Consider the following 13,678-nt stretch of genomic DNA (forward strand, 5'->3'; position numbering starts at 1 on the left):
GTACAGATCCCTGGGGGACCCCACTATTTACCTCTCTCCATTGTGAAAACATTGTCCTACCCTTTGTTTCTCATCTTTTAATCGGTTACTGTTCTATAAAAGGACCTTCCCTCTTATCCCATGGCTCCTACTTTGCATAAGAGCCTTTGATGAAAGACCTTGTCAAAGGCTTGCTGAAAGTCCAAGTACTCTGTATCCACTGGATCACCATTGTCCATGTGCTTGTTGACCCCCCTCAAAGAATTCTAATAGATTTGTAAAGGGAAATCATGCCTCACCAAAGCAGTGTTGATTCTTCCACAACATACTGTGTTCATCTGTGTGTCTGATCATTTTGTTCTTTGCTATAGTTTCAACCAATTTGCCTGGGAATGAAGTTAGGCTTACTGGGTTCTAATTGCCAGGATTGTCTCTGGAGTCTTTTTTAAAAATACACGTTACATCAGCTACCCTCCAGTCATCTGGTACACAGGCTGATTTAAGTGATAGTAGTTCTGCAATTTCATATTTGAGTTTCTTCAGAACTCTTGGGTGAATACCATCTGGTCCTGGTGATTTATTACTTTTTAATTTATCAGTTTGTTCCAAACCCTCCTCTACTGACACCTCAATCTGGGACAGTTCCTCAGATGTGTTACCTAAAAAGAATGGCTCGGATGTGGGGATCTCCCTCCTATCCTCTGCAGTGAAGGCTGATGCAAAGAATTCCTTTAGCTTCTCTGCAATGGCCTGGTCTTCCATAAGTGCTCTGTTAGCACCTCGATCAGCCAGTAGCCCCACTGACTGTTTAGCAGGATTCCTGCTTCTGATGTACTCAAACAATTTTTTTGCTGTTATATTTTTGTCCTTAGATAGTTGCTCTTCAAATTCTTTCCTGGCCTGCCTTATTATACTTTTACACTTGACTTGCCAGAGTTTATGCTCTTGTACATCTGAAGAGCGTGATCACTGATGTGATTTTTGTACATTCTGACCAAAAAAATAAAAGGCTACCGATTGTTCCCAGTTTGGGGACGGTATCTCCACCCCGCCTGCTAGATCTGAGCTGGAACTGTGCAATAACTATGGATTGTTCCCGGTTTGGGGATGGTATCGCCACCCTGCCTGCTAGATCTGAGCTGGAACTGCGCAATAAACACTGGCCACAGTCTCCTACCCCCCCGGGCTGTGACATCTCCTCAGAGCAACACACGCTATTAAAAGGGAAATTGATGAGACACAGGGACAGCTATTCTCCCTCCAGTTTTATGCATTTCTCCATGTCATCTCTCTAGACACTAGCGACATCCATGTAGCCTAAAAAGGCCTTTGATTTCCACATCACTGCTCCTTCTCAGCCAAGGGAATTGGGCCAAATATGGGGTCTGGAGTGGGAAGGGTTAATAATGGTACCACCAATTCTGCATGAAGCAGTTTTTATCATTGCAGGGCATCTCCGAAATGCTGCACCACGCTGCTGGGATACAAATTAAGAGCCCTTTGTCCCAGAAAGAAAGAGTCGACATTAACATAGGGAGAGAAAAATGCGAGTTACATTTAGTTCCCCTGAAACCAGACAGAGCAGGTCTATCAAAGGAAGCCTCAGCACACTGGCAGTCAGAGGACAGGCATGCAAGGGGAGCTTGGAGCCCAGACAGGAGGGAAAGGCTTACAACACTTGTAACTTGTTTCAGGCTAAGAAAAACACCGCCCCTGTCCACATTCAGGGACTGGTCCAAGCCAGGAGTTCCCATTGCCCAGAACAGGGATAACCAGCTGGCAGGCATGTTCTGGGGAAGTCTAGGCAGAGTTCTAGGGATTCTACGCAGAGAACGGGTGGTAAAACATTCCCCTGTTGAATGGAGAACACATTTCCCTAGGGGAATGAGCCACTGGTGTTTGGCTTGCCCTGTCTAGTACACATAGAGAGAGCCGAGTACTCTTCATGAGAGATGCACAAAGACAGACCGACCCTAGGTGGGCGCTGCTGAGTCCGATGAGAGAGAGAGTATGCTGCGTTGTAGGGATCCCCGCCCCTCTTTGACTGGGGAATTCTTTCAGCTATGGAAGATCAGAGGTTTCTCCTTCTCAAAGGGCAGAGAGAGGAAACATCAGATTGGAAAGTCTCCTGTACTCAGCCTGGCCTTTTGGCAAGAACTAGGTCAGTCTGGATAGCTGGCTAGACTATCAGGGAAATGGAGTCCACAATCGATGGGTCCATTGGTGACTACTGTGATCCTATGAAGTATTCCCAGCTTGATTCCCCCCACATCATCTAGTGACAATCCCCCAGCCACCTTCTGTGCATTTTTACCATCCAGCATTCCCCCACTCTCCCCCCAAGACAGGTGGCAAGGTTCTCCAGACAGCAGAAGGAAACCCTGCATTCACTCGGAGGATGAACTGCAACATGGGACGTGACGATTATATCTGTGTTTGGAAGCGTCCATGCACGCTAGGAGCAGCCCTCTACAGGGGTAAGGGCATGGCCCTCGTTGCCGCTATGGGTTGGCTAACCTCTAACCAAGTCATACAATGGAGCTATTGCATTCTCAAGAATCCTGTGCAGCTGACCCATTTAAAAAGACAACAATGAGCAAGGACCCTGCACATTCATGAAGTTTAATCATATGGGCTGTAGAGCTCTCTCGCAACCTGCAGCATCTTTTGAAATACCCGTCCCCGCGACTGGGCTGGGACTGAAAGGTTAATATGACACTCCAGTTAATTAGCTAGAAGGACTGTGAATATTATCGGAGTGAGGTGACCCAGCGATAGCGTCAGGGGCCGAGCGACGGATTCTACCCTGCTCCCCAGAAAAGCCCATAGGAGCCAGAGTGGTTGAAGAGGAGAGGTCACGCAAGCACAGAGGGGCAGGAAATAGGGCAGACTGGTCATTGTTCATTTGAAGTAAGAGGATAATCAATACTGTAGCACTGATTAGACCACAGGAACAGGCCAGCATCCCGTGCCCTGTACTACCGATGCCAATAGTTATGTTAATGAACAAAATCTAATGGTCTGCACTGCATTTCTAGTGCGCCATGTGTAGGCCTGTGAGCAAGCAAATGAAGCTGTGGGTTTGCAATAATTATTTCCAGGAGTGTGGAGCATTGCCTTCGCTAGAAACACCGAGAAGCTGCCCCATGCTGCTACTTAACCTCTGTGTTCCGGAGCATCTGCTCCTCTATTCCCGAGTTACAGCTGAATTCCAGAGGAAGGCAAGAGTAGCTCAGGAGTGCCAGGGCATCACTTAACAGCTTGGGCATGTAAATCTGACTCGTTCCCTTGGGAGTCTCTCCCCTTGAGACATTTTAAATTAAAATCCAAGCTGATGCATGAAGAGCTAGCATCCCCTCCTCTTCATCGGATGGACAGAGCCAGCAGTTTTGCTCTCGTTAGGGCTGCGTGCGTGAGACTCTCTCTCCTTAGCGCCAGCAGTTCACGCCAGAGAAGAGTTTAGTAAATCCTGCTGTTGGAGGCCAGAGGGCTGAGTGGAAGAAAGAGGCCAGGTTCCCAGCTACAATTACATTCACCAGTAAAGCTCACATGAGGTCAAATTTTGCTATAATTCTCTCTCTCCTCTGTAACTGGTTTCCCTGTCACTGGGGAAGGAACAGAAGAAGGAGGGAAAATAAAATGTGTTTGTCTGGGAGCCCTGAGGGCCTGCAGCGCTGGAGGTACACAGCAGGTTGCTGGATTCTCATTTATCAACCTTAAAAGGGATGGAGTGATAAATGCATAACCGGCCCTTTAATATTTTATGCAGGTGCTAAAGCGACTTCGCTGTCACCTTCAATACATCACCAGCGGCTGATAAACCAGCTTTCGTCATTCCAGGCTGGGAATTTTTACAATTTCATTTCTTTCTCTCCCCCACCCTTCAAATAAATCCGTGTATTTTTTAATGTGTGCAAACAAGGAACTGATTCCTTCCCAAATGATCTCCCCCTCTACCTGCTCCCAATCTCTCCTCCTATGTAGCTACATTTCCTGAATACAAAGTAAAGCAATTCTTCCGTACTTAAGGTCAGTATAAAATGTTACCCTTACTTTCCCAGGTGTGGTAAGATCTGAAATCAATCCTGTGTAGTGCTGGCAAAACTTGAAGTTCCCACCCATCTTGAAAGGTAACACTGTGGATGTTTACACAGCTTGAACCCCTCCCTCTAAAGAGAAGTGACTGATTCAATGCTCTATTTTAAAGCACAGCACAACTGTCCTCTATGCATCTCAGATGTGCCTCAAGTCAGGGTGCCCCGAAACGCCACCAGTACCTCGGAATCCCCCCTCCAGGAGGGTGGTGGCACGTATCCTCTTCTGCCCGCACCACTCGTATTCCTCGAAGCGATTGCCGTTCTCATTCTCGATGTCCACAGAGTCATCCTCAGTCATGCACGAGCCTTCTCTCTGTGCCGGGCAGAGGGTGCAGAGACTAAGACACCCTAAATTCCCATGGGGGTCAGGACCTCTCCCACGGGGAGCTAGATCAGCAGTGGGTAGCAGCATCTGCTTCCCCACAACAAGCCTGATCCTGAAAGGTGACGGGAGCTGAGAGTGCTCAGGACCTCTTAGGATCAGGAAAACGAGCAGCAGGGTTCCCATTTTACATAGGGACACTTAAGCTCTAGTTTCCAGGACAATCCTGGCGTGTGTCCAAATGCAACCTGTCTGGCACATCACAGCTCGTAAGCTGCTGCCCCTGAACTGAAATAGCACCCTCCCTTGGTCCAGGAGCACAGGGTGGATCCCTCAGCAGGGCCAAAAGCGGAAGGATTTCTCAGGACACCTGGCTCATGAAGGCTGGTCAGAAAACAGTTCTTTTAAAACACGCTTCACTTGGGACGTTCTTGTGGGGTGTTTGTAAAGCGCCCATGACTGGCAGAAACAGGAAACTACAGAAAGCCAAAAGCGCCTGCTCTCCCCCTTGCAGCACATCTATGGAGTTTACTCCTCTCTCCTCAGTCTTTGGGAAGGCTAATGAAGAGACAGGGCTTACCGTCCCATGGGAAGGTGGCAGAGGAGTTTTTAGAGACCCTAACTCCTGGTGTGCAATGCTCAATTGGCATTTTTAACAAATCTATTTTAAAAGGGCAACATCAAAATGGCTGTAAAGGCAGAGAACAGAAAAGAAGAACTCTTCCTGTGTTAGGGAGGAATCTTAACACATTACACAAGGCTTCAGGTAGCCAAATACCTGCAGAGTTTGGTCTATTAAGCTGGAGTTCATTAACACGGCTTGGGGGACATGAAAAAACAAAGCTTCTAGCACGAGGCACACAGGAACCTATATGGAGCAGTCTTCCAGGCATGAGGTGACTGCAGCTCCCAGACAGTGCACCCTGTGCCCTGGCCTTTAACCCAGCAGGGTTGGTTTCTGCCCTGGGTGGGAAGGGCAACTGCAGAGAGAGTAGGGAGAAGGGAATGGCAGCAGAAGGTCCTGCTGCGCCTCTACCTTTGCAAGGCATTGTTCCACATGTCTACTCATCTCCTCCTCGGATCCTGACAGAGGCCGGCTGCAGAGGGGACATACCTGCCCTTCGTCTTGCTTCCTCCGTTTCATTTTCCCAATCCGAGCTGCATGGAGAAACCGGGGAGAGAAGAAAAACACATCACCTTTATAATCGCTAGAGCGAGCCTCTCTCACCTGCCTTCTCCCCCAGCAATAAACGCCTTAGCAGAGGCTGTGTGGACACAGGAACACTGATTCACTGACTTTAGGACGACCAGGAGGGACAATTATGATCACGCAGCCTGACTTCCTGAATAGCACAGACCAGAGAATTTCCCCCCACACTTCCTGCATCATGCCCATATCCAGGAGCTCAGTTGGAGTATATTTTTTAGAAAGACATCCAGACTTGATGTAACGACTATGTGATGGAGATTCTACCATGCCCCTAGTTCTTCCAGTGGCAATCACCCTGACTTATGTTAGAGAACTAAAGCACTGGAGGGTCACATCAGAAACCAGGTATACATAAGTTGTGTGAGTAGCCTGCTATGTATAGATAACAGTATGGAAAAAACAAGGGCGTGAGGGTGATGGGTAAAATGGACAATGCTGCAAAGACAGATAAAACTGAGAAAAAACCAACAGGGGAATACCTAGGCCGAAGTAGTAAGCCACACAGATAACAATATAAGTGAAGAAATGTGTGATCAAGATGTGCCAAGGAAACGTAACCCATTCAGGAGAAGGAGTGTGGGGTGACAATGCAGCATACATACGGCATGGAATGTACCAGGTATGGATAAGGGTGAAAAGTTAGGTAACCTGAGGATGGCGTATGTGTGATGGTAAGTAAGCATGGAAGGGTATAAAAGAACGTGGACTGTTGAGGACAGATGGAGCAATACAGGACCTCCACAAGACTGGACCAGCGTGCCTCGGAGGAGGACAGCAACATTCTACCAGTGTCCCAAGGTGAGGTAACTGATCACTGCCTCGTCCTGCTCTGTTTTACTTATGCTTGACTGAAGTGGTGATAGTATCCCCAAATTCCTTTAATAAAGCTTTAAAACTGATGAATTTAATAACTAGGTGTGGACTGTGCTTTTTGCCCAACAGTTATAAATGCACACCTTGTTTTCTAGCCTGGACTATCTGGTGGTTGGACCTTGTTGGGCCTTTTTTCTGATAGCAGGGGGTTCTTTGATCTATCAGATATTTCCTCTTCATGCAGGTACTTGCTCAGAACCCTACAAGACTTGAGGTTTAGTTGCCGGAGATGTCCTGCTTAAGTTACACAACCGTCACTTTCAACATCTCAAGCTCCCATGCATGCCTGAATATTCCCTTCCTAGAACGTCAGATACAGATAGGCACAACATGCGCAGGGCGGGCAGGCTGGTTTTGGATCAAAGAAAGGAATTCTGCAGTCCAGGAGAGGGCCTTTAGTCTCCCTGGTTCTTAATCTGATTTGCATTTGTGTTATTTTTATTGAAAGTACATCCAAGCCATGTAGTGAAAAATTGGAAGCTACACTCTCCGCACAAGAGAGCAATCTCGGGGAAAGACACAGAGTCATGCTGATTAGGAAAAGCAGCCGAGAGAGCCTGTTACTTAATCCAATCTCTGGTTAATCTGAGCCATCGTTAAACGTGATCAAAACATCTGGAACCAAATCATTTGCATTAAAAAGAACTTCTGTCCTTTATTATGATGGCTTTAGGCAGGTATTACTAGATAACTCAATCACGGGCTGGAGAAAAGTCTCTGTTTAATTAACAAGGAAGGTCAAAATTCTGAACACGAGACAAGTAAGAGCCTAAGGAAAGCCCATGTGGTAATGAGAGATGACACCACTGAAAAGCTGCGTTATTCAGAGATTGGTATTGACATTGTAAGCACTACCATGTGCTCCAAAAGCGGCAATGTTCATGCCAGTGTCTGGATGGATAGCAGTATCAATGGTTTACTACAATCAAAGCGAGAAGGGGAAGGTGCTGCAGAGCTAGCTAGGTGATGGACAAGAGACCTAGAATGGTCACCCGTCCAGCGCATCCACCTCACAGAATGAGCTAAACTAAGATTTACTTCCCCGGTGTGGCTGATTCCTGATCTTTCTAGTAGCGGTTTCTTCATTTGCCTGGACAAACTTACTGCTATATCAGGGTGCAGCACTTACAGAGCTCTGGCCCAGAAATACTCACTGCACTCCACACGTTAGGACAGAATCAGAGTCCCTCAAACCTATTCCCTGGGAAAAACTTCCCAAAGATACTCTCCTTGCTCCTGGCATTGCTAGAGGAGATTGTGCCAAGGCAGCTGCCGCTCCTAGAGTACCATATAGCAGCCTGGAAACGAAAATGGAAGGCCTCCAGGGACCTGATCCTGTTTACAACAAGGATGTTCCCTAACCTAATACACACTGGTTTCAGCAAACATCTAAAATCCATCCACCCTGCCTGCTCCAGAATCCTTTCCATCTGCTACAGTGGGGTGTATCTCATGTTGGCTAAGGGGTATTGACAGGCTAACAACATGCCTGCCTCCCAATATAAGCTTCAGAGGCTTCAACGTTTCTGGGGTGGGCGGGGGGGGGGGAACACTCCTCGAGTTTCAGCATCTGTTTTGTCTGCCCTAAACCAGATGTTTCACTCAATGGTTATCACCTCCTTTCTCTCAAGAGAAACTAGTATTTTAAAGTCAGCTTTGCCCAGAGAAGTGACTCTAATAAGGCACCACAGGGCCTTATTTATGATCTCAATAAGTCCAGATCAACTCTGCTCCATCCCTAAATAAATCAGTGTTTTTTCTAACTGCCTGCTTTGCAAACTCCACCTGGGGTCTGAGAGTCAAGCGGGGCATGCTCTAGCTCACACTTCATCACCCGTAAGAGAGATTTTTGCAATCCTGGTTAGGTTTTTTGGGACGATATTCCACGCAGATTAGAATACAGCTCCCTCTCCCATAGCTCTGCAGAGGCAAAACAGTTAATAGGGATAGAAAGAAATAGCATGAACTTAGCATAGTCAGAAGATGTGACTACACATGCAGATTAGTTAAGGGAAGATAATCAGCAGTCATATATAAAGAAATGCACTCCAAATGAGATCCCCAAATCACAAAGCACTGTGTACATACTGGTGTCATTCCTCTGTCCCATCCACCTTCACTTTTTAAAAAACAGTAGGGAAACTGAGGCAGGGAAGAGTTAAAAGCAGCCTTGCAAGTTTCCTGTGGCCCAATCACCAGAGGGAAACAAATCTGTTTGCTGGGCAAGTTAAAAGTTATTAAATATCACTCTTTTTCATTGCCACCATTATCCAACCGGGACACTAACAATACACCTGGCAGGCAGGCAGTTTGCGTGTCTGGGCTGTTAAATTAACCCAGCCTTGTCAAGCAGACATGAGAGAGTGACTTGGGGCAGGTGGAGTCAGTAACAAGACTGGGAACCGAACCTCGGTCTCTCCCAGCTCTCAACAGACTGCACCCACCCCAGTCTGCCTCACTCCCTAGCAGAGACAAGCGCTGTTTTCCTTTACATTATAGTGCCATGAGTGAAACAGCCACTGGAGGAAAGAGGTGTTGAAACCAAATTCCTCTGCCATTTCCGTTCTGTGGTCATTAGCAGCAGTGTGGTGCTTTTGGAAGCGAACGGTGCCCCTGGTGAGGGCTGAGAGCAAAAGGGAATGCTGCATCCTCGAAAGCACATACCAGGCAGCATTTCCTATACATGCCACGGAGCTCAGCTATCACTTCCAATCAGCGCAGAAGGGACAGAGCGGCCCCAAAGGCAGGGGGTGATTGTGGAGCTGTCCCGAAGGGGAACGGCTCAAAAGAACACGCAAGTGAGACCACAGTATTGTTAATTAGTGCTGATAGATGCAATCATTTCTAATTAGCTCACTAATCCCTCTCCCCTGTGCTCCTGTCGCAAGAGCAAAGAGGGGGGCCAGGGTTTTTTCCTGTCCCTAAGCCAGTAAGATAAAAGCACCAAAATCCTGCGGTAAGCAAGAGCAGAATGGAGGATTTAACTCGAGAGCGCCTGAGTGCTATTGAGAAGGTGTGTTCTAGACAAGAAGTGGCCTCATTTCAATCTCTCATTGAACAAAGCCTCTCTGGTTATTATTCAAGACTTCTGCCAAGAAGTGAGGAGTTCACAAATTTTTATTAGTATTAATAATTATTATCAGGCCATCAGAGGGCTTGTCAGCACCATCGTGGCCTCACTTTTAACGGATGTGCTTGATCAGCGTTACCCCAGACTAGACCACTCGCGCTGCTGCTGCACGTGCTCTCGCCTGTCCGGCACTGAAGACCCACTCGGCTTGCCCTTTCACGGCTGGCGTAAGCAGCACCTCAGTACCGCCACGCTCGCAAGGGAGCCAGCGGACACATCCAGGAGCAGAGACAATGGCCCATCTGCCATTCGTTCTCCGGTGGACTAGGATTGCCCAGCTGCTGGGCTGGGAGCCTGTCCCAAGAAGACAATTCCTGCCATGTAGGTCCCAGAAGTGATGGAGCTTCAGCAGTTTGGGGGTTAGCAGGCCACAGCACATGGGCAAGCAAGTGGAATAGCGAAGGAACTGAAGCCTCAGCCCCTGCTAGAGAGGGGGCGAGGTCAGGCCTTTGGATCAGCCCACAGAGGCAACACAAGCAGGTGAAGTTGCTTTTCTCTTCTGCTACCAGTCACTCTGGACTGGACCAGCGGAAATGCTGCTGCCAGGGTGGAAAGGGGAACCAAAGACCACTGCTTGCTAATATCAGCTCTGGGCACAGACAAAGGCCCCTGGCAGAGTGCTGGATTCCAAACTACTGTTGCTATCATTGCTCAGTTCATGCCCCTCCCACGCGTACATCAGACCCCCACCTCACTTCACGCTACTGGAGCATGCCCCCCAGCACCTCCTTCAAACCTGCTTTCACCTTGGTGATCAATGATAGTGAGGGAGGCTGGGCAGGTGAATTTCCATCTTTCTGTAACACGGTCTCCCAGATCAGTGGCTGCTCCTTTCCTGGCCTAAACATTCCTAGTCACTTCTGATCACATCTCCCACAAAGCATCTCAGCTGGAGGGTGAAGCGAATGACCCGGTTTTAATTTTCACTGCTACCTTTGTAAGATCCTTAGTATCAGAGAACATCCTGTAACCAGGGCCGTGTGTGTGTGTGTATATTATATTACATCATCAATATATACTTATTACACACAATATCAATATAACATTATATCGTATATGTATTTCTACCAGGTACATGGCCTGAACTGGCCTATGTCTTTCTATATCCTGTTCACTTCTGCTAAGTATACCATAACACTTTACAAAGCTGATGTCAGCTTTGGCATTAGAAAAGTTGTCCAAGGCAAAATACATTAACCTTCTGCGCCAGTACAAGCTGGGGAGGGGCTTTCATAGACCAGCACCTGGAATGCTAGTATCCAAAATAAAGATAAGGAAGGTACAGAACAACAAGCTAAGTAACACAGATGAACTGGTGGGTTGGATTTTAGCGATGTGTAAAGCGTTTTGTAACTTGTAGAATTATCCTATAAATATTACCAGCTGAAACGTGTAACTTTGGGAGCATACCTGTATAAGGTGAATTTAACAATGCTGCATGAGATAGCTTCTCAGAAGCTGGTATCGTATTGAACCTTTCTTCCTGTACTATACGATTATTGACTTTTAGCAATAAACCGGAGGATACTCGTTATTTGGTTTCTTGTATATATTCCATAACAAATCAAAGTGCAGTCAAGCAATTGAGTACAGAATTTATCAACCACCAGGGGAAGTTCTAGCTTATCTGAGAAGCCAAAGTGATGAGCACTACGTAAAACACTAAAATACAAAGTGCCAAAAAAGATCAATGGTACTTTGGGTGGTCTGGCGGTTCACTGAGTGCAGACCTAATAAGCAGCAGCTACTTAGGACACACTACTACAGCCCAAACAAACTAAGTACAGATATTGTCATTTTAAAAGAAATCCTATATTCTCTCCCTTAGTTTCACTGAGCTGTCATTTTTTGCCCTGACTATGGAAGCAAGAACTGCTAACGGCAGCTTCAGTCCTGCAACACTGTTCAGTGGCCCTCCATGCAGGCGCAGAAGACCATGCACACAAAGCCCAACTGGCTTCAACAGGCATCCATCAGCACAGAGTCAATAACAGGTTTTGGGTCAGTGTCAGCATAGGACTCAGCCAGACTCCCAGACTTACCTGGAGAGGGAGCTGTAAATGAGACACAGATATGAGCCTATCCACCTTTTACAGCTCTCCTGAGGTTTTTACAAAGATCCTAGAATAATAGGGCTGGAAAGGACCCCAAGAGGTCATCTAGCCCAGCACCCTGAACGGAGGCAAGACCAAGTAAACCTAGACCAGTCCTGACAGGTGTTTGTCCAACCTTAAACACCTCAAATGATAGGGATTCCATAACCTCCTTTGGAAGCCTATATCTATCCTTATAATTAGGAAAGTGTCCCTGATATCGAATCTTAATCTTCTTTATTGCAGATTAAACCCATTATTTCTTGTCCTACCTTCATGTTCAATAGCAGTAAAAAAACAAAAACACATTTAAAATATTTTGGTGTATTAGCTGGCAACGGGGCTGGAAACACTTTGGTGAGACTCACACAAAACTCTCTGGGGCCCAGAGCAGCCATCGGGAAGAATGCTTGATCCAGGAGAACATGGACAGCAGTGGTAGCGGTAAAGCCAGCTCAGGAACAGGAGAGAGCAAGAGAATGGAGAGTTCTCCAGATGGTCAGAATTTAAACTGTTTGGGATCTTGTATACATTCTGAAGGACACATAATCCCATCTACAAAAAGTGTGCACGAGACCCTCCCAAACAACACAACATGAGTTTAGCACAGGTGGAAGATGCTGGACTGGTGCTCAAAAATCAATCGGAAACTTTAGTACAGAATGTAGATTTCCACTTGGTGTCTCCCACATGAAGCATATTAAACTTGGGTTCCAGAACCTGCATCAGCTTCCATCCTGCTTGCAATTCAAAGGGTTTGACCTATAGAACTAAACTTCTGGACTATCAGGAGTTTTAGGTTAGGCCCCAATCTACTCCAACTGTAAACTCTATCATAATTTCATCAGGGATCAACTATGTTGCTACCAGGTCTATAGCTGCAGTCTAGATTTACCCTTAGAAGCCATATTTCTCTCCTGTTACTCTTCTTTGATAGCTGATATTGATAACAGACTGATTAAAGAGCAATAAGTCACCAGAACCGGATATGTATCTAAGAGTTCTGAAGGGATGTAGGAATAAGATGTCTGAGCCGTTAACAGAAAACAAACGCTCATTAAAATCAGCCACTGTGCTGGAGGACAGCAAATCTTTTATCCCTCTCTGTAAGAGAAAGTCACTATAGATGATCCTGGAATTAGATCAGTGAGCCTTACCTTAGCATCAAGGTACAAACTGGTTGCAATAACAATTAAAAATAATTTAAAAACATCTAGATGAATACAGTACAATAGGGACACATTAGTACGGTTTCTGCACAGGAAACATCGGACTTTCTAACCTATTAGAATTCTTTGAAGCGTCAGGAAAATGATGAAGAAAGGAAAACCAGATGACAATATATTTGGATTTTCAAAAAGCTTCTGACCAAATCCCACATAAGAAGCTAATAAGGAAACTAACTTGGAGTTTGGATGCTAAATTGTCGTATGGTGAGAAGTCAAGTTCTCTTATGGATTAGAAATTGGCCAAGAGATGGAAAACAGATTAATAAATGGTAAACATTCAACATGTTTAAAAGTTCTCTATTAGGACTAGTGTTTAGATATGTATTCATCAATGATCTGGAAAAGGGAATGAATTGTAAGGTGGTAAAATATCACAAAAAAATTTGTTAATACAAGAGAAGACTGAGCAACTCTAGAGGGAAATATGATAGCAGGTGACATTCAGTGTTGACAAATGCAAGGTAATGCACAGTGGAAGGAATAAACTGAACTACTCATGTACACAGCTGGGTTCTAAGCTAACCAACTACTTGGGAAAAGGACCTGGGCATCACTGTAAACCTTTGCTCAATCCCCAGCAATGGTTAAAGCAAACAATATTAGGATGTATAAAGAATGACCAAAATTATAATACCATTATATAAATCAACGAGACACCTTCACGTGGAATACTGTATTCAATTCTTGTCACGATGCCCCAAAAAGGATAGAGCAGTAATAAAGGAGATTCAGAGAAAAAGTGACA

General features: G+C 46.0%; 1 protein-coding gene across 7 annotated transcripts in view; it reads right to left on the reverse strand.

The window, feature by feature from the left end:
• The window catches only part of RNF220 (ring finger protein 220), a 337,761-nt gene that overhangs the window by 57,440 nt on the left and 266,643 nt on the right, over positions 1 to 13,678 (reverse strand). For 4 of the 7 annotated variants that reach the window (XM_048859934.2, XM_075131893.1, XM_048859935.2 and 1 more), the window contains 2 exons: positions 5,435 to 5,556; positions 4,257 to 4,389 (listed from right to left, as the gene is read on the reverse strand). In XM_048859934.2, coding sequence (XP_048715891.2) covers positions 4,257 to 4,389; positions 5,435 to 5,556 — 255 coding nt within the window. The remainder of the gene's footprint in view (positions 1 to 4,256; positions 4,390 to 5,434; positions 5,557 to 13,678) is intronic. The other 3 variants (XM_075131894.1, XM_048859937.2, XM_048859939.2) reach the window with 1 other exon arrangement.

This window comes from Caretta caretta, chromosome 8, assembly GCF_965140235.1.
Source record: "Caretta caretta isolate rCarCar2 chromosome 8, rCarCar1.hap1, whole genome shotgun sequence".
NCBI lineage: Eukaryota > Metazoa > Chordata > Testudines > Cheloniidae > Caretta > Caretta caretta.